The sequence below is a fragment of the Cervus canadensis genome, chromosome 2 (genome assembly GCF_019320065.1).
Source record: "Cervus canadensis isolate Bull #8, Minnesota chromosome 2, ASM1932006v1, whole genome shotgun sequence".
Taxonomy (NCBI): domain Eukaryota; kingdom Metazoa; phylum Chordata; class Mammalia; order Artiodactyla; family Cervidae; genus Cervus; species Cervus canadensis.
Genome location: NC_057387.1, coordinates 93,479,056 through 93,499,424, shown reverse-complemented (window position 1 = coordinate 93,499,424; position 20,369 = coordinate 93,479,056). Strand labels below are relative to the sequence as shown.

Sequence of the window (20,369 nt, the reverse complement as noted above, 5' to 3'; positions counted from 1 at the left end):
AATTCTTGTACTATCACTCTAATTGCCTGTGATGGATGGTGACAGGTGGGAAGCTGGGAGGTCAGCATGTTGACAGCCCCAGGGAGATCTAGGGAGCAAGCACAGGAGGTTGACAGGCTGTTGGGGAATGGAGGCAGGGAGGTTGGGACTGCACAGTAGCTGGGTGTGGGAGTGGGGCGGTGAACCCGGGAGCACCCCTGCCAGCCAGGCCTATACACCTCTGGGCTGGCTTCACGACGCCCCAGCAAGTCCCCCACCTAACAGTCTCCCTCTTGGTGACCTGCCACAGTCCCTGACATCCCACCTCTGGGTCACTGTGAACCACAGGTCTGGGAACAAGAGTCTTTGATGGAACCCCCCACATCCACTCTGGGGCCCTGGGCACCCGGGCACTCTCGGTGTCTCTGTGGACAGGGAGGGACCGGGCTGTACCACAGGCTCCCCTGGCTACCGCGTTCACGGGGATGGCGTTTGTTCGACTCCAGAGACCCTTAGGATACTGTGCTCTCCCTCCCTCCTTTTCTCTGCTTGTTCATTGTGTTTATCTGACAAACACTGAGTGCATATCCAGAGGTGGATGGTGGTGAACAGGTAGGGACCTGTTCAAAGCACTCAGTCTTAAGAATCAAGGTCTTTTGATCCAGAGTATGCACGATGCTAAGGGAAGCACAGGAGGTGGTGAGGGCGCCCAGGAGGCCTCTAATTCAACCTGGGGGCAGGGGAGACTTCCTGGAGGAGGCATCACTAGCTGAGGGATGGGATCATAGTTAGCTAGGTGAGGATGAGAGTGGGGCAGTGGTGGGATGTTCCAGGCAGGGGTAAGGGCATGTGCAAAGAGGAGGTCAGTGAGGCTCATCTGACCCATTGTTAGAGAGGGTGGGACACAGAGGATTCTGCCAAGGCTGTGAGTCTTGCATACGTGATCCCAAGCAATCGGTTGCCACCTGCCACCTGCCTCAGTTTCCCTGTATGTCAGATGGAGCTGGATCCCTGTGGCTGCCTTCTCAGGGAGGCTATAATAAAGTCCTAAGAGGCAGGAGGAGTGACCATCCTTTGGAAAAGCCCAGCGTGCACCTTTGAGGAAGGGACTGAGCCAGTCCTGGGCTGGGGTCTGGTGAGTCCTGGTGAGTTGACCCATCCTTGCCTGCCCCTGAGCGTGATCGGCCTGGAGGGGCACCAGGTGTGGCAGCCTCCAGAGCATAGGCTTCAGGAACTCCCTACCCGCAGCTCTTGGAATGCATTCCTGGCAGCAAAGGCCATTCCTTCCCTGTGTCCATGGAGACCTGTTTAAAGACAGGGGCCTCTGGGCCCAGCAGTGGTCCACACAGAAGACGTCAAGAGCCACAGGGAAAACAGGGTACCCCAGGCTGCATCGAAGCAGATGACCGTGTGGCCGCTCTGAAAGGAGCATTCCTGGAGCTGGCAGAGGGGGCATTCAGAGGGGCCCAAGCCTGACGGGACACTGGCTGGGTCCTGAGCACTGCCTGGCAACATTTCAGTGTCTGGTCTGCATCCTGTCTACTCCCTCAGCCTCAGGAGTTCCAGACCCTTACTGTGCCTGGTAAGACCCCAAACAGAAGACTTCAGATATTTTGAGAAGTAGGAAGCGATCAGCAATGAATTTTTTTTCAAATTCCTGTAAGCCACACGGGCCTTCATCTCCTCCCCTCCAGGGCGGGGGGGTGCCTGCCCTCTGCAAGGGGCAGCTTCAGCAGGAGGCCCCGCTCCTATGGGGTTCCCGCCCCAGGACTGTCCAATGGAAGCCCTCACTCCGACCCCAGGTTCCCATTGCTACTCCCTTCCTCACCCTCTTTGAGGCCTGGAGTCACAGGACACCACAGCACTGTTCTGTCCTGTTTTCTCCATAGCTCTCACTGCTCCCTCCCTTAGCGGGTTCCTCTTTCCCTTGCCTGATAAATGTGGGTGCCCCTGTGAACCCCGTCCATGGCCTTCTTTTCTTCTCGCTCTATTCATAGTCCAGGGAATGTGAATCCATCCATTCACATGGTTTCAGCAACCACAGTTTGGTCACTGAACTGTCACTGACCACAGCTGCTATTCAGGATCCGCTGTCCTAGCCCAGACCCATTTGTCCAGTGGCCTCCTGAGCATCTCCCACCCAACATCCCCCAGAGCCTCACCCTCCCCGCCTGGGTGTGTCTCAGCTGAGCTCAGCTACCCTTGTCAGATGGACCCATCTTCACTCTTCCTTCTCTATCATCCCATCCCATCAGTCACCAGAGTTCCCCAAATTTTCCCTCTGAACCATGCTCGACCCTGGCCCAGGTCACCACCACCTTCTGCCTGAATCACTGCATGTAGCATCCTCCCCACTCTCTCCAGTTCACTCCCTTCGCCATGGCTGGAATGAGCTCCCCACACCTCAGAGCTGCCTCTGTCAGAACAAGTTCCCAACAAGCCACTGAAGTGGAGACCAAGAGCTTTGAGAACGCAAGGGACCTTGCCCGATCTATCATTGTCCCCAAGGCTAAGATCAAATCTGGCACATGGTGGTGGCTTCATGAATGTTTGCTGAATGAATGAATAACAGGATCTGTTAGTCCATATCCCTTCCATGATCTCATCTTCTCCCCAGGAGACCTGAGTTCAAGGATCCCCTCCCCTTGTAGCCCTGGCCCGATCCCTTGGTGATGCTCCCCGCAGATTCCGTCAATCCTGGGATCTTGGCCTCAGAACAGCCCCAGTCAGGGCCCAGGGCACGCTGTCCCCAGGGATTGGCAGACAGGGTTTGGGCTTGCCTCCAAGGTCACAAATCCTGAAAAAGGCACCACACCCATCCTGGAACCTGCAGGGAAGGTGTGGAAAGTTTCCAAAGGGCCCCTCGGTGTCGGAACTTAGCCTGCTCAGCTTGCCCAGGCTCCCGGGGTCTCCTGGCCACCGCTCAGCAGCTCCTTCCAGCACTGACAGCTGCTCTCTGGCCAGCTCTCTGCAGGAAGGCACATCCCATTTCATTTACTGAGGCTGTGTGAACCAGGAGAGGAAGGTGGAGACGGGGTGGGGCACGCAGAGCCACTGAGACAGAGGAAGGGAGAAGGATATGGAGATAGGCACAGAGAGGAGAAACTTTTGAGACAGACAGGGAAGGGGGAGAGCTCCAGAACACAAGGAGACAGAGAGAAGAAGAGATGAGGTGATGGGGATGGGATGTAGGCTACAATCGAGAGCCAGAGACCCAGAGATAACAGTAGGGAGAGAAGGAAAAGCAGAGATGCCGTGACAGCGAGAAAGAGATACCAAGAGAGACAGGAGAGAAGGGAGAAAGAGATGAGAGGAAAAGGAGAATCCAGCAATGAAAACAAAGGGCATGGAGGAGAGACTGATACACTGAGAGCATCAGGGAAGGCTTCCTGGAGGAGGAGCCCAGGAAGGGGAGGATTCAAACAGATATATGGGCTTGGGCAGGGGGGACAGGCAAGAGAAGGAACAAGGGCCTGGAGGAGGCTTAGAGATTTGACAGATGGTGGGCTGGTTTGGTGGTTGTGTCCCCTGACCCCACAAGCCAGAGCGCCATTTCAAAGACGTCATATACAGTCAGGAAAGGGGTCTGGCTCTGAGCAGGCAGAGTCCCACAGTGTTTTAGTGCAGAGACAAAGGTTCCCTTCTTCCAGGCATAAGCAGGCCTGTGCCAGGGCACAATGCTCATAGGCTGGGTCTAGCCCCTATCCAGGGCTTCCCCGCTGGCTCCGCCTGCCAATGTAGGAGACTCGGGTTCGAACCCTGGGTCAGGAAGATCCCCTAAAGAAGGAACTGGCAACTCACTCTAGCATTCTTGCCTGGAAAAGTCCCATGGACAGAGGAGCCTGGTCGGCTACAGTCCGTGGGGTTGCAAAGAGTGGGACACGATTTAGTGACTAAACAAGTTCCTGCCCATCATCCGGGTACAGTCTGACAGCCCCCCATTAATCCTCTGAGACGAAAGACAGGGTAGGACAGAGCTAACAATCCTGTCCTGAGGTTAGGACAGACAACCTGGCTCGACAGTCAACCAGCTATGTGACCTCAGGCAGCTTCCTCCCTTTCTTTAAGTCTCAGTTTCCCTGCAAAGGTCTCCAGAGATCTCCCACCTTCATGATTCTATCGTGTGATGACTTGAACATAACCTCCTCCTCAGTGAGTCTCCTGGGCCACAGCAATTTTTAAACATTAATTCATTTCATCCTGGCCGGTACCCCCAGTTTACAGACGAGGAAACTGAACCTCAGCGAGGGGACAAGGCCCGCTCAAGGTCACACAGCTGGCAAAGGCAAAGCTTGGACTTCCATCAGAGATGTCCTAGCTCGCTGCACGCCCAGTACACCCACTCTGAAGTGCCGGTGGCTACAAGGGATCCCGAGCTCATGTTTTGGGGTCAGGGCATCATCAGAAACATGTGTCCCTTGCTGGGCTCACCAGATCGGAGAGGAAAGCATGTGAGTGTTCAATGCAAAGAATACTCCAATTAACAGGCTCATTTTAAGACAATGTTGGGGGGCCCGGCAGAGGGGAGGAGGGGGAACCAGATGTTCCCACAAAGGCTCCATAGTAACACGGGCTCCCCTTGGCCAGCACACATGTTTTCTCTCCAGCGAGTCCAACGGGTTTCCAGTTTTCTCTTCCTGGTAGAGGGAGTCCAAGCCCATATTTATGTTCCGTCTGAAATTAATGCAAGGGGAACTTTTAAGTGCTAATCTCGCTGCCAGGATCAGTTGCAGGGTATCAAGCAATGGCAGTGTTTGTTTTCCTAAGGAAGTGTGGCAGGAGGGCTAGACGGATGAACCTGGGGGTGGACGGACAATGAGGGATACCCTGGGGCTTCGAGTCTCCCAAGGAGGGTCCACCTGGGAAACTGGCAGCGCGGAGCTTTCTTTCTCCAGCTCTGTTGGCCAGGCAGGGCTGGACTGGGGCCTTGTCAGTTCTGTGAGGATGGAGACGATGTCTCCCTGCACCCCGTTCTGTGCCAGGAGCTGAGGCGCACGGTCCCCAACCTGGAGGACATCACAGTGCCGAGGGAGACGGGTGCACAGTCACAGGACAGAGTGAGCCAGGCGGTGGCGGAGGGGCGCCAGGGGCTACAGGGCTGAAGAGCAAGGGACAGGATGCAGCCTGGGGGAGGGGTCAGCCTCCTCCTTGGGCCCCACTCTTGTCCCATGGTGAGGATGCAAGCCCGGGGTTTTCTGATGAACCTGCACCTTAAGGGCCTGAAGCCACAGGGTTTCCTCCACAAGCCTTCACTGGGTCTTCCTACATGTCAGGCACGTGCTGAACTGGGGGACCCTGAGATAGGTCAGATGTTCTTGCCTTCCCCTCCTGGGGTCTGACACCGCCCCAGATCCAGGCAGACCGTGCAGAGTGACTGGAAATCAGCAGGAGGCACTGTGGAGAGAGCTGCGGAGACGGACCCTGTGATGGGTTCTGTGAACTGCAGGGGGCAGTGCCCAGCGCAGGGCTCCCTGAGTCATGGTTACTGCTCTTTTCAACATCCAGAGGCTCCTTTCCTAGAATGGGAGCACCCAGCACCCCAGGAGAGCGCCTTGTTGGCCAACACGTGGGCAGGGACACTTCCGGAGCCTCACTGTACCTTGGAGCTGAGACTGGCCATGGGGGTCTCTCTACAGGGTCCCAGCTGGGTCCTCAGGGGCCAATGAGCACTTCTGGCCCTTGGATAGCCCTGCTCTCCCCTGGAGGGAGTCCTGTTCCTGGGGGCCTCTGGGCTTTGAAATAATACTGATGAGGCAAGAGCTCATGTGTGCTGAGTGATGGCATTGCACCATGTCTTGAGACACACATGTGCTGCCCAATGATGCCAGGCTCCTCTTAGATGGCCTCTAAGGGTCGAGAGAAGCCAAGTGCCTGGTCTGCCCAGGCTGCTTCCTAGGAGGAGAGGCACTGGGCTCCTCATGCAGGCAGTCTGAGTCTGAAGCCCAGGGATACACTCTCTTCTCCCCCTGCCTTCCCCTCACGCCCAGCAGGAGTGCTGAGCCTGAAGCTGACATTTGGACCCCCTGGCTCACAGACACAGCTCAAGCCTAGTCCAGAATGCAGGGTTGGCTCCAGTTAGAGACAAGCTAGCAGATGGGATGTTCGAACTGGCTGGATGCTCTGGGCTGAAACAGGAAGGGTGACTCTGGCCAAGGACTGCAGCCCAGAGCAAGCATGCCAGCTGCCAGATGTATATACGGTGGGGCGGCAGGGCCCTTTGAAACACCGTCGGAAATTCTGAAACACTTCTGGATGCTGTGTGGCCTCATGTTCCAACGTGAGTACAGCAGGTGATCGGCGTTTGCCCAGGAGAAGAGAAAAGTGGCCGGGCATGTGCTGTTTGCTGGGCCCCTTGTTTCTAAGGTTCCCAGGGCCCTGCGTGGGCTGTGCATGCTCTTCTCTGCTTGGCTATGAGCTCTGAGGGGTTTTGTTTCTGAAGCACCCAAGTGGACAACCAATGGGGGAAGGAGGTGGGTATGGGCCTTGCCCTGAGGACTGTGGGGATGAACTGGAAGAGGAACTGGAAGGCAGCTGAACCTGCATCATGGATATTTCAATCAACCAGTTCTCACCTCCTCCAGGTAGCCTTCTCTGACTTACATTCCCTCCTAGAAGAGTAGATGACAAATGTGCTCAGCATGAACAGAGCTGTGTTAGGAAATCCTGTGGGGCTGGGAGAATCCCAAAGAGGAGGTCATTGAAGGCCCAGGCAGGAGAGGGGAAGGGCATTCTCAGGTGAACAGAGTAGCAACTAAATGACTTTTTGGTGGAGACTGCCTGTCAGGAAGAATGGCCTAGTCATTGTTGACCACTGTTTCACTCAGTTCGAAGATTCTTGCTCTACTTATCTGTACCTTGATTTACCCACCCACCAAAGGGAATAATAAATATCATTTCATCTCCCTCCAAGAGGCACTGAGGACATGACAGCCACATGAACTGATGGATTTGGGTGTTCTTCAAGCAGGATGGTGCCCACTCTCCAAGGAGCAATGGCTGCTGTTATTAATTATTAAATGTTACTGGTGTTCAGTGTGTTGGGTTTCTGTCTCCCCCTTCCTCAAGCCCAAGTCTTCATCATGAATCAGCTTCTGTGTCTTGGCCCCATAGGTGTGTTTTCGGTTATGGGTCTGCTTCATTTGGGGTGTGAGAGAGGCTGGCCTGGCCCGGAAGTTGGATGTGCGGGTGCTTGGGGAAACAGCTACAGTACCTCTGTCTCTAGTGCTCCCACAACCTGGCTTTAGACTCTTTAAATCCTGCTTTAGATTTGAAGAAGCAGATTAGATTTGAAGAAGCAGAAGCTTGGACCTCTGCTTCCTGTGGTATGGGACAGGTGGCAACAGTCCCACGTGGAGGGATTTCCAGGCCCTGGAAGGTTCTTAGCTCTATCCTCCTTCCAAAGAATTCAAGAGTGATTGACGAAAACTCTGTGAGAGGGTTAGAATGCTATGATGATGGAAGGCTGGGATATGAGAACCATATAATCTTAGAACAACAGGCTGTTAGGGTCCAAGGAATTTGGAAAGTCAGAAGTTAGAATTATATTCAGATTGTTGCATGCTAGGGTTACAGGATATATGATAACCACTGGCTGTCAGAATTCAAAATGAACAGGCCCTGCAGGTTAACTGGTCTACCCTTGAGTTTGGCTCGTGTCTCCAGCCCAGCTCTGCCAACCAGCCCCTACATTATGCACTCTGTTCCAGATTCTATCTTAAGAAAAAGTGGGTGAGGGGGAAAAATAATACAGTTACCAACTTTCTATTTTGCCAAGGAAGGCCTTTGAAAGCCCCATTTGTCTCATATCACCATCATTTTTTCTTTAAAGCAAAAGATGTTTATCTTCAAACACAGTAGAAAGAAGATGATTTCAGAATATAAGATAAGCCTATAAACTGAATGTTTCATTAATAAAAAATTTACCACCTTGTACTTATTTTTCTCAGTTATGTGTAGACCAGAGGAAATCCAGGGATACACTTGGCTCTTTGAGGACCCTCAGGCTCACCTTGTCAAACTGCATGGGCCCAGCATTTGGGAATCAGCCCTTCTCTCCCCCAACCCCAGGCCAATACACCCTTCCAATGCAGGGGCCTGGATCCTTTCAGAACATCTGGGGTTGCACCCTGGCCACAGCCACCTCACAGGGAGGTGGGGCTTCCATCTGGGCCTGTTCAGAGTTGTCACACATGTCCACACCCTTACTGCCCCTGGACCTGCTGAATAACCTCCAGAAGAGGTCAAACAGTGCCTGGATACAGAAACATCACAGACACCAAGGACAGTACTCTTCTATGGGATGTGCCAGATAGAAGGACACTTTCCCACAATATTGTCAACCTTTCTGGAAGTACACAGCAAGGGCACCATGTCTGGGCAGTGGGGGGCAGGGTGGGGGTGGGGGGGAGGTGGGGGGGGGGCGCAGGCAGGGAATGGCCTGGAAGAAGACCCAAGAGGCCAGGAATCAGGTTGAAGGTCTGCCTGCCTGTGGCCTTGAGGAAGCCATTCATCCTCCCTGGGCCTTATTTTTACCTGCAAAATAAGTATAATAGCTCCCATCTCATGGGATTATTGCAAAGAGAGGGGTGATGCAATCTAAGAGCCTGGAATGGTGGGGCTAGTCCTCAGTAGAGCCTTTTGGATAAGGGTCCATCCACCGCAGTAGAGAGTTTAATGCTGCTACCTAAAGCACATCTAGCACAGTCCAATGAGGCAGGTGTATTATCCCCATTTTACAGATGAGAGACTGAGGTCTTGGAGGTGAAATGACTTTCCCAGTTTCTCTGAATTAACAGTGCTGAAGCCTGGCTTTTTATCAGGCAGACTAACTCCAAAGCTCTCAACTTCTGCATCAATTCCCCCCTAGAGAGCAGACCAGAGGAGAGACCAGTTGGCCTACAGCATTGGGAATCCCAGTCTGTGCTTCTGGATTCCCAGGAAGGGGTTCTAGAGCAGGGCTGAACTGGGGAAGATAGGTGCTAATGGACCAGGCAGGTGGAGACTCTTTCTCTCTCTCACCCAGCGAGTCTGAGGCTGGCCTATGAGGCTGGTTTGCTGTAGAATGGCAGAACCTCAGGCTGTAGAGTGATAGAACCAGCAAGGCTGGGCTGGGGATGGTTGGGAGTCTTATAATTATGTTTCTGTATCCTAAGCTATTTCCTAGGGACATCCATGAAACTGGATTGAGAAAACTTTGCACGAGCAGACACCTCTTGGGGGATAAAGAAGCATATTTCCAGGGGTACATACCCTCCCTCCCACAGCCTCAGGGGCCCTGCACCTCCTTTGAGGGATGGACAGGGCATGGGCTGCGAGTCAGGCTGACTCAGGTCCCCAGTGCCCGGGGGTCCTGGAAGGCCCAAAATGGAACAGGAACCCAGAGGATGCCGTGGAGCGGGCAAACCTGCAGTTTGCAGACCACCGAAGAGCTCTTAGCCTGTCCCTGCATGTACATCCTCAGCCTGCCAAAGGACACGGGACTCGGGAGCTACATGGACATAAGGACACAGCGAGGAAGGCATGGATTTTTGTCACCACGAGTTATGTAGGATGGGTCCCATGCCGACACACTGGCTGTCACAGGTCCACTCAGCTGGCTCCCTGCCTGCCTGTGATAGCAGAGCCCCTGACCACAGCTCCGGGCCCAGGCACCCATCCTGGCTCTGTCCCCAACTCACCATGAGCTTCACCCACATCCTGGCCCCTGTGGAGCTCAGCCTGCCTATGGCTGCGATGAGGTGGGCAAGCTCGAGCTTGGAAGCTGAGTCCAGCTTTGAAATTCTTAGGATGAGGGTAAATGTGCAGCACTGAACAGGCCTTCTGCTCCAGGTATGGCTGAGCCAGAAGTGGCAAGATCGGCCCACACCCTGGGCCTCCTGCTACAGGGCACAGGGTCTCTGAGAGCCTAGGTGGGGCTCCCATTGCTCTGGCTTTACTGCTGGCCTGGCCCAGGCTCTCCAGGCCCAGGAGACCAGGTCAACATTCATCCATCTATTCCTGCCTTCACTCATACATTCCTCCATATATTCATCGAGCTGGAAACCTATTAGGTGCTACTGAAAACACAGGGATGAGTAAGTGGAGTCTGCCCTCCCGGAGTTCAGGGCACGGGTGGGAGACGGACCCAGCACCGCTCACCCACTCCACTGTGGGAAGCAGATGGGAAGCAGGGAGACGACCAGGAGGCTGGAGCTGATGGAGCTGATTGGGCCAGGACAGTGGCAGGGAGGATGGACAGAGTAGACAGGTGTGAGGTCTTTTGGGTGGTCTGTCCAAAGAACTGACCAGGAATCACAAGGACTTCAGAGATGGAAAGAAACTGGAGGTGGGCAGAAGGCTTGCATGCTGGCCTGTGCCTGAGTGGACACTTGTGCCCTTATGGGCTTGGGGTTTCAGTGTCAGGGGCTGCCCAGGCCATTGTGATTTTTAGCTCTAGGCTCTCCTGTTCCTACACCCACAGAAGGAGCTGCTGTTAGCTACCCCCCGGCCCATGAGTGCCTGGTCCTGAGCCCGGGGACAGGTGAGGCAGGTGGAGCATGCAGAATGCTGGTCCCTTACTGGCCTCCCTCAATGACTGGGCTCTCTAGGGCTTCTCTTGGGCCAGTGGGGGAGCCTGGGGGCTGGCTGAGCTCCGAGTTCCTCTTTTGTGGTCAGCTGTGGGTCTTTCTAGCCCAGGAAGCACTACTCAGATGCCCATGGGGGGAGGGCTAGGATGGTGAGTGAGGGAGGGGCTCAGAAAAGGAATGCTGGGGAGCACTTCCTTTCCCGCATGGCCACCAAAATTGTGCCAGATCCCCAGCAGGAGTCCTGCAAAGTCCTGCTTCTCCTGCTTCCTTCAGGAAGCCCCTCCCACCCCTACAGGAAACCCTCCCTTCTCATAAATCTGTGTTTAAACAGCTCCTGGAATCACAGATGACCCGACTGAGTCCTGGCTATCTACTCATGATGAGTAGATAGTAAAAGATGAGTAAACTGGCTGCCAGGGCCGGGGAGGGGAGGGTAGAGGCCACATTGGATCATGGCACAGCCTCAATGCGAGGCCAGAACTCTCTGTCCAGTTGTAGGTGTGGCCCTAAAGAGGCCATCACAGAAGTCTTATGTTTCTGAGGCCCTCTCGTGTGCCTTTCCTCTGCTGAGGGCTGCAGGGAGGGAAGACAGGTGCAGACACATGAACCCTGGCTCTTGTCCTTTAGCTATTTGGGGTTGAATGAGTGAGGATGGGGAAGATTTCCAACTACGAATCAGAATGTTCATACAAGCCCTTCTGTGTTAGATAGACTGCTTGGCTTGATCCAACTCAGCCTGATGTAAGCATGCAGCATGTGGGTATTCAGCCAGGGTAGGGAGGGGAGAGAGGGCAGCCAACCACCTCATTTAATTCTCACAAAACAGGAGGTGAATTCATTCAGCCCAAACTGTAAGCAACATGAATAAGAAGAAATAACGTTTGTCTTGTAGTTCTGGAGCCAAAGCTTGACAAGGAGGCGGACGTGGTATCCTGGCCCCAACATGTACAGCGCTGTCCTCAGCAGAGACAGCCATGGAAAAGAAGGAAAGAAAGAGTGAGAGAGAAGAAGCAGGAGGCAGAGAAGAGAGGAACCGGGAGAGTGATGTTGAGCAGGTCCCACACCTGAGCATCTGGTGATGATAAAGTCTGTATTCACTGCCATCATCATGATGACGCCAATAACTGTGGCTGCCGTTGTGAGTTACTGCTCCGTGGTACTGATCTCCATGACTGTTCTACAAGGCATGAGTGTGTGCTAAGTTCCTGCAGTCAGGTCTGACTCTTTGTGACTCTAGGGACTCTAGCCCATCAGGCTACTCTGTTCATGGGGTTTTCCAGGCAAGAATACTGCAGTGGGTTGCCATTCCCTTCTCCTGGGGATCTTCCTGACCCAGGGATTGAACCTATGTCTCCTGCATTGGCAGGCAGGCTCTTTACCACTAGAGTCATCTGGGAAGGTAGGTCTTTTCAATTCATCACATAATTATTGCCATCACTGCCCGTTCATAGAAGACTTGAGCCTCTGAGAAGTCCTGGAGCCTGAGGAGGCCAGGCCACCCAGAGGGGGCTGGGATCTGAAGCCAGGGCTGTGGGATGCCAGAGCTACCCTCTTCCCCACTGGGCCACGTGGCCCTCACCATCTTGGCCTTGGCTCCGCAGGGTGGGCCCAAGGCTGGGCTGGACACTGGGAGCTGGCTTCAGTTCTGGCCTCTCAACATGGCCTCCAGGGGCATGAAGGGGCCATAGAAGTTGCCCTGCTCTTGGCAGCAGTCACTGCCCTTGCCCATGGGGACTGTTACAACAGAACCCTAGACCAGAGGCGGAGGACTTGCTTTGGATCCCAGCTCTGCTGAACACTAGGTGGCTTTTCCTGCTCATTCTGGGCTTCAACTTTTCCCTTTATAAGGTAGAGAGCCCAGCAAATCTCTCAGCCCTGAAGGATTCTGCAGACAATCCCTTCCCCACTCCGGCCCAAACCTGCTCCGAAGGCAAAGAAGCAGATCTTGTCTTCGTTCTCCTGCAGAAGCGTCATGACCCTCTTCCCCATGCGCTCATTCCTCTTGTAGATGAGCTCCTGGCGGAAGTAGCTGTCAATCTCCTGGGCTGTGACCTGCTCGTGCGGTGGGAGGGTGGTGTTGATAAAGTTGGGCAGCTGAAAAGGCAAGACAGAGGCTGCCTTCAGTTCTTTCCGGAGCAAGGAGGGCTTCTAATAAGCACACACAGCCCAGTGTGGGGCCAGGTTGAAATGAAAAGTAAAGTGTTAGTCTCTTTAACTGGTGTCCGACTCTTTGAGATCCCATGGACTGTAGCCCGCCAGGCTCTTCTGTCCACGGAATTCTCCAGGCGAGAATACTGGAGTGGGTTGCCATGCCCTTCTCCAGGAGATCTTCCTGACCCAGGGATTGAACCTGGGTCACCTGCTTTGCAGGCAGATTCTTTACTGTCTGGGCTACTTACCTTATTGTTATTCATCAATTCCAGGATGCTTTGAGATGACTGCGGTTATCCCAGTTTTATGAATAAAGGAAGAAGAGCAAAAGGTCCAGAGGCAGGTGGAGTCACACAGCTAGCTGAAGAGCAGAGCCAGGCTGCGAGCCCCAGCTGCCGCCCTCACTCAGCTTATCACTCCTGCACCTCTGCCTTGCTGAACTTCATCTTCCAGACACTGAGGTCCTGGGAGGCTCTCCCTGTGGCAATGACCCTGTCCCTGGCACGAATAGCGAATCTGGTTCAGCAAGCAGGTGTAGCCGGTCAGCTGAGCTGCCTGCCTGGTATAACAGAAAGGCCGATCTGGGCTTCAGCCCTGGTCTGATGCTGTGGGACTTTGGCCAAGTTACTAAACCTTTCTGAGTCCCGGCTTCTTCATTTACAAGGTGGGACTGAGGCTACTGTGGGGGATTGCATGACATGATGGGTGCTGTCGTGGACACCTTTTAGCCCATCCCCCTCCAAAGAGGTTAGAGGAGGAGTCATAGCCTTTGGTTTCCCCAGTGTATGAGCCCTGGTTGACCACTTTCCGTTGCCACCACTATCTTCCCATCCCCAGCTCCACCACTTCCCAGGGTATAACCCAAACCCTCCATCCCTTCTTGAAAACTTCAGCTCCAGGACCAAGGCTTCCTCCCATAATGATGGCTTGTTCAACAATCTGGCTTGGAACTATCCATATTTCCTGGCTCTCAGCCCCATGTCCACACCTAGCCACGTGGTCCAAGGCCAGCATCTCTGACATGTTCTTGAATGAGGCACAGAGCTCCCTGAGTTCAGGGACAGCACGTGTGTCATTCCTCGGCCCTCAGTGCCCGGCACAAAGTCGGTGACCAGCACAGGTTTCTGGAGCCTCGAGTATAAAGATGTGCCATCCTTCCTCACTCCCAGCGTGTTGCCTCTCTAACCTGGATGGTGGATCCAGTGCTCCAGTACTGTGTCTTTTAGCATGTGGGTGGGGCTGGAGGGGAAGCCAAGGACCGAGGAACCTGAGGCCATGAATCAGAATGAACCCTCTTTCCCCATAACCCCCTGGTGTCACTTTAACCTTCAAGCCCTTGCTCACAGAATGTCTTCCACCTGGAGGCCCCCCTTTCATCACTCTGTCTCCACCAACCCAGGCCCAAAGCACAGGCCCCAAGGCCTCGATGACTGGTGGACTAGCCAGATGGAGAGTGTGGCATGGGAAGACTAATTTCCTGCAGGTTTTAGCCCAGTCACATGGCTTCTAGAGTCACTGATGAGTTTTCAACCCTCTTTCTGAGGAAAATGTTGGTATCTGTGGAGGCTGAACCCAGAGGGACTCAGGGAAGGCTGGGAGACCTCTGCCTCTGTTGTCTGCTGGCCAAGGATGAGTACATTCCCCAAGAGAGAGGGGAGGGTCTTCTCTGCCAGAAAGGCCTGGTATGCTGTGCTGGGAGGAACAAGACAATGATGTGACTGGTGTTCCCTACACTTGCTGCTGCTGCTGCTGCTGCTAAGTCACTTCAGTCGTGTCCGACTCTGTGTAACCCCATAGATGGCAGCCCACCAGGCTCCCCCATCCCTGGGATTCTCCAGGCAAGAACACTAGAGTGGGTTGCCATTGCCTTCCCTACACTTGAGCAGTGTACAACCTGGTGAACCGTATGCAGCAACTCTCCGAGTGCCCCATCAGGGCCAGCACAGAGTCAGTGCTTGGGGACTGTTTGGTAAATGGATACATGAAGGAATGGAGTTCTTACTCCCCCCCCCCCCACCCCTTATCATGGGAGAGATTGTCGGCAGCCCTGACAAACCGGGCCACATCTGGACTTGATGCCGCTATAGGAAATTCTTCAGACTTCTGAGTGGGGCTGGAGCACAAGAGAGACTGACTCCGAGGGGTTATTTCTGGAAACATGGCTCTCACAGGCTCCTCTCCATTCCCTGTGTATGGAGGAGAATGTGGGACAATGTTGTACCAAGCAATAAATATTTTTTCAATGGGTGAATGCGTGGATGAATGAATAGGCTTGCAGGCAACAGCTCTGGAGATAGTGAATGGGAGTCCTGAGGTCAGACAGCCGGGTCAGCTCAGGCTAGAATCCCTCTTTTGCCATTTACCAGTTGGGTGGCTACTGTAACTTATAAGTTACTTGGCCTCTCTGAGACTCAGTTTCTAAATTGGTCACATGAGTGCTATATACATTGTCATGGTATAAAGGAAATCTTGACTAAACATCAGTACAACTAGCTTATCACAGTGTGTGGTAGAAAGGAAATCTTGACTAGACATCAGTACAACTAATTCAGAGGATGGAGCTGGCTCCTTCATCTTTCCCCTCTGATGGCAGAGGCTACAGAAAAGGGTGGCCTTGCACAGAGATGGAGATGACAGAAAGATGGTCTTCAGGATCATCAGAGACCACGAAGGCAGCATTCCGCTTCCCTTCCCCTCTTCCAAGGGTCCAGGCATATGCCTTCTTCCTGGGACCTGTGATGTGTCCAGCCCTCTCTCCTTGGCTCCCTAAATATGAGTGTGCATCTGTGGAAGCTGAATCTCCATCCGTTCTTTATAGATTTTCTTTTTAAAAAAGAACAAGAACCAGAAAGTCCAATGTCAAAGCTGTAAAAAGGCTGGGTTAGCCATTCGGTTCCCTGAGCTGCCCAGCAGCTGGCTGATATTCTCTGCATGTTTCATGCTGATGGGCCCTGGCTTCATGCCAAGGATGAGGCCTGGCTGGATGGAAGCAAATTAATGATGTCATTAGGTTTGTTGGGAGCCTTAAATCTCTTGCGACAAGTTCACATGCAGGACGTATGAAAAAATTTTAAAGAGGATGTGCCAGGTCCCCAAGGCCCTAGAATGATGGATCCAAGATGGAGTGATGAGTAGATGGGCCTGGCAGAACTGGAACAGGGCCATGAGACTCCCCTGACTCTCATCTAGGACTGGGTGGTTTAGAGGTCAAGTGCTCAGGTCTGCTAATGTCACAACCTCATCCCTTCTCTTTACCTTGTCCATCCAATAGACATCTTCTAAGAACTTCCATGGGTCCAGCCCTCTGTCCACTTAGGAGGCCAGAGAAACCTCGGTCCAGAGAAACCTCAGACTGGGCCTGCTGCCCTGGTTGAGGCTCCTGGCCAGTGTGGGGATCAGAAGACTGGGGGGTGTGTGCTTTCAGAGGACAGTGAGTGATGTGGGAACATGGACGAGGCCCCTAATAGGGTGGTCACGTGTCTTGGTTTGCCCAGGACAGTCCCAGTTCATGGCTAGGGTAGATTGCTGCATGCTAGTTATTCTGACTCAATTATATTTGACCTTTCACTCTCAAAAGTATCTGAATATGGATTATATGTATGTATATATATATATGTGTGTATATATATATATATGACTATTCTACACCTAATGCAAGCTAGGGGGCTCAGAGAAGGCTTCCCAGTGGATTGCCCTGCTGATCTGGGACACTGACAATGCTAGTGATCGGAGAGCGGTGGGAGGCCAGGGCCTCAGCCATTTCTGAAGGTGGGATGTGGGGTTAGGGGGATGAAGTGAAGCAGATCAAGAAGCAGACCAAGCGTGAGGTGTGCCTGGTCCCTGTCCGCCAGAGTTATCATCCTGGGCCCTGCATCAGTCCAGCCCCGGCCTCCAGAGGCTGCTCCAGCAACCTCAGCACTGCTGCCAGAGGCAACTTTCTGACCACATCTCTGTCTGGCTTAAACACCCCAGAAGCTGGCCCCTCAGTGAGCATTCTCACCCCCACATGGTCTGCCCTCTGCTTTCTGGTCACTCCTCAGGACCCCCCACCATCCTGAGCACTGGCCACACAGCTGGCTCTGCTTGCCAGTCCCTTCATCTGCATCTGGCAGCCCCTGCTCTCACATCACCTCCTCCCTGAAGCCCTCCCCAGCTGCAGTGGTGACGGCTCCCCTCCAGCCCCTGGGTCCTGCGAGGCCTCCAGCTACAGAGCCCTTCTCTGTTAGCACATGGGCCCTGGATTTAGCGTGGATACCCTGACGCTAGGCTTGTCTGTGTCTGGGGGCAGGGCTGCCTAGTCCCTCCCGTGAGGGCTAGACTCTGCTTATGCACCCTGGGTGCAGCCTGGATTGCTCTTCTAATCTGGGTGGGCGAATCCATCTGTGTCCTCTAACCCACTTCAAGTATAGGCACTGTGAAGAGACCCCTCCGAGGCAGTTCACCTCCCAGAGATGTGTCAGTGGTTCTGGACACAGGCGCAAAGAAACTCTGAGCTTGCCATGCCCGGGGGTCGCCCCACTCTTCCCCGTCTCAGTTGAGTGCTATGCTTTGCGGCCACAGCTCTGTCCTGCACACTCCTTGCCCCAGGTTCCCCTCAAGCATACAGCTCCCTGGCTGCCCAGGGCTCACCAGCCTCTGCCCGGCAGAGGATGCAGGGCCAGGCTCTATCATGGGGTGACTGGCTGGTGATGCAACTGTGAGCCTTGGGCTGCCAGGGTTCTCCTCCCTCTCTCCTCCAGGAGCGAGAGTCAGAGCACCCGGAATCCCAGCCTCCTGTGCAGGGCCTCCTGACCCTCCCTCCTGTACTCTCTGCACCCAGCACAGCGCACGCCTGCGTTTGCCTTGTGGCATCGCTCACTGACATTCGCTCTGTGCCACACCCGGCACAGGGCAGCGTGACGAGGGTGGGCAAGACGCCCTTGCACTAGTGGGGTCCCTGGTTATGCCTCCAGCCTGAACTCTCTCCCCTCCTCCCTCTCTCTCGCCTCCAGCTCGTCCGCGTGTTTTCCTCCACTGGCACATTCTTGCGCCTCCTGTCTGTGGCCAAGGCAGGTTTCTTCTCTGACCTTTCATCTTGCAGGAATGTGTCCATCTCTGCCCAGCCCTGCTCCACCCCTCCCTCCAAGCCCACCTAAATTCCTCCTCCTGCCACAGGCTCTAAGGTCATCCTCTACTCTCCCCTGTGGCAAGGGTCATGCTTTGTGGCATCGCTAGTTGAATCTCCCCTTTTCTCTTAAGAGACCCCCAGTCCCATGAAGGCAGCTGTCTCTAGCTCCCTGCCATATCCCTTTCCGTATCCCTGTGACTGGCACTTACAGATTATTTCTTTCATTCACCCAATATTTACTGAGTCTTGTTCTCTGCCAGGCTCATTATCAGTGAATAAAACAGACCCCAATTCTTGCTCTCAGGGAGTTTATGCTGTAGTGGGAATGGACAGATAACAAATAATCACTGATCAATGAATCAAGATATGTAAGTGTGCGAGAAGATGATAAAAAGCCATGACGGAAAAGCGGAGCACAAGAAAGGTGACAGGTGGGGAGGTGGGAGGTAGGCTGCAATTCTAGACCAAGGAAGTTGGGCCTTCCTCACCGAGACGATGATATCTGAGTTCTATCTTGAAGGAAGAGAGGTGGTGAACCATGGTGAGAGCTTGGGAAAGGCCTTCCTGGCAGAGCAAATAGCCAGTGCAAAGACAAAGTGTGCAAGTGGGCTCATGGGTCAGCAGGGAGGCCCATGTGGATGGAGTGATGTGTTGGGGGAGGCAGAGGACATGGGGTGAAAGACACTTGGTCCACCATGGTGAAAGACCATGGGGCCATGCAGGTCATCACAGAGATTCTAGCTTTACCCTGAGAAAAACGGGGAGCAATTGCAGTGTCCTGAGCATAGAGATGGCCTGTTCTGACTAATTCAGCTGCCTCTTGAATGAATGGATAACTGAGCACCAGACACAGAAAGCACAGAGGACCTAGAGGGGCCCAGGAGGATATCTAACTCCATCCAGGGCATCAGAGTGGTTTTGAAGAGATGACACTAGACCAAAGCCACATGGGAGGAAACCCGGAGGGAGGAGGCTGAACAAAGGCAGAGCAGTGGGAAAGGGCAAGGTGTGTGGGGCTGGTGGAAGGGCTACAAGTGGCAGAGGTCCTCAGAATGAGGCCTGTGTGGCAGAGGACCTGGGCTGTGATGAGGTCCACAGAGGGTGGAATACGGACGGGGGTCCTGACTGCCTACGAAGTACCTTAGAATTATCCCAAGGGCAACAGGAGACCTGGTGGAGCCATGGTCCACTCCTTGACTCCCTCCTACTGTCTGGCCAGCCTGGAGTTAATCTTTGCTCTAGGACTCGAATCGAGGCAGAGCGCCCTGGACTGGACTCAAGCCCAAGCTCTGAGCACCTGTGAGCTTTCCCTTCCCTGGGCTTTAATCTTCCTAGATGCTGCACAGAGCCTGGACGAGGCTTCCCTATTCTTATAGGGTAAGCTTGCAGGGTCTAGGTCCCAGAGTCACACACACCAGGCTCAAGAAGGGCTCTTGACAACTTGATAACAACTAAGTGGTATGGCCTTGAGCACGTCTCTTCCCCTCCCTGAGCCTCAGTTTCCCCATCTGTAGCAGGGATGCCAAGAGCTCCTGCTTACCAGCTGCATCTGGCACACAGAAGGTGTCTAATAAACACCTTCTTAGAAGCCTTGGTTATACTGGCGCCCTGGAAGCTGCCTGGGCCCGGGGAGAGGAGCCTCACCTGGGAGGTGTCGTGGTTGAAGATGACGGCGTTGAGGTCCCCGCAGTTGTAGTGTTTGATGAGGTCCTCGGTGGTGTAGGGTGCCTGCAGGCTCCCGGCCCGCACACTCTCGTGCTGCAGCAGAGTCTGGTTCAGGGCGAACAGCACCTGAGCAGAGGGAGGACAGGGGTCAGGGCTGCACTCACAGTCCCTGGCTGAGGTCCCCGATCCCTCAAGGATGGGCCCTCCACCCGCTGAACTTTGGGGCCACAGGCCTGAAACAGGGTGTGTGAGAATGAGGGGAGCCTGACATGAGCTGGTGCTGCTCGAATATTCCACGGCCTCCGCTCTTCGCTCACTGGCCTCTCACCACACTCAGCCTGCTTTCATCCCCAGCCCTTTGCCCTCACTGGTCCCTACTCCTGCTCTGGGCATCAACAGCTTAGCGAAGAAGGTGGCAAAGGGAATCCTAGTTGTGTCAGGGTTTTGGAACGATGGGCGAGTTTTTTTTCTTTTCTTCTGTGCTTAGAAAAGTTCTAGAAGAAGCACAAACTCATTTTAGAATCAAAAAGCACCCCAAATACAGCAAAACAAACAGATGAACCAGAAAGCAGAAAGCCCATTAGATATCAAGGCCCAACCCAAATGCCACCTCCTCCAGGAGCCACCCTTAAACCAGGCAGAGGGCTTAGGAACTGAGTCCTGAGTCAGCACGTGTTTCCTCCAGCCCCTCTCTGCTCTGGGCCACCATGCCAGGCCCTGGGGACACAGCTGTGCCCAGGCAGACCAGATGGCATCAGGATCACTTGGAGGTACAGCCAGGCTGTGGATTTTTAACAGGCTTCCTGGGAAATTCTTTAGCAGTCTGATGGCTTCATGACATTTAAGCACCATGGCTCTAAAGGCACATGGCCTGCCTAAGGCATAAGGCCCTGAGAGATGAT

General features: G+C 53.9%; 1 protein-coding gene across 3 annotated transcripts in view; it reads right to left on the bottom strand.

Moving 5' to 3' along the window:
- TRABD2B (TraB domain containing 2B) overlaps nucleotides 1–20,369 on the bottom strand; it is a 219,153-nt gene that overhangs the window by 19,993 nt on the left and 178,791 nt on the right. For all 3 annotated transcript variants that reach the window (XM_043461398.1, XM_043461399.1, XM_043461400.1), the window contains exons 3-4: nucleotides 19,447–19,593; nucleotides 12,464–12,638 (exon numbers count right to left, since the gene is read on the bottom strand). In XM_043461398.1, the coding sequence (XP_043317333.1) occupies nucleotides 12,464–12,638; nucleotides 19,447–19,593 (322 nt within the window). The remainder of the gene's footprint in view (nucleotides 1–12,463; nucleotides 12,639–19,446; nucleotides 19,594–20,369) is intronic.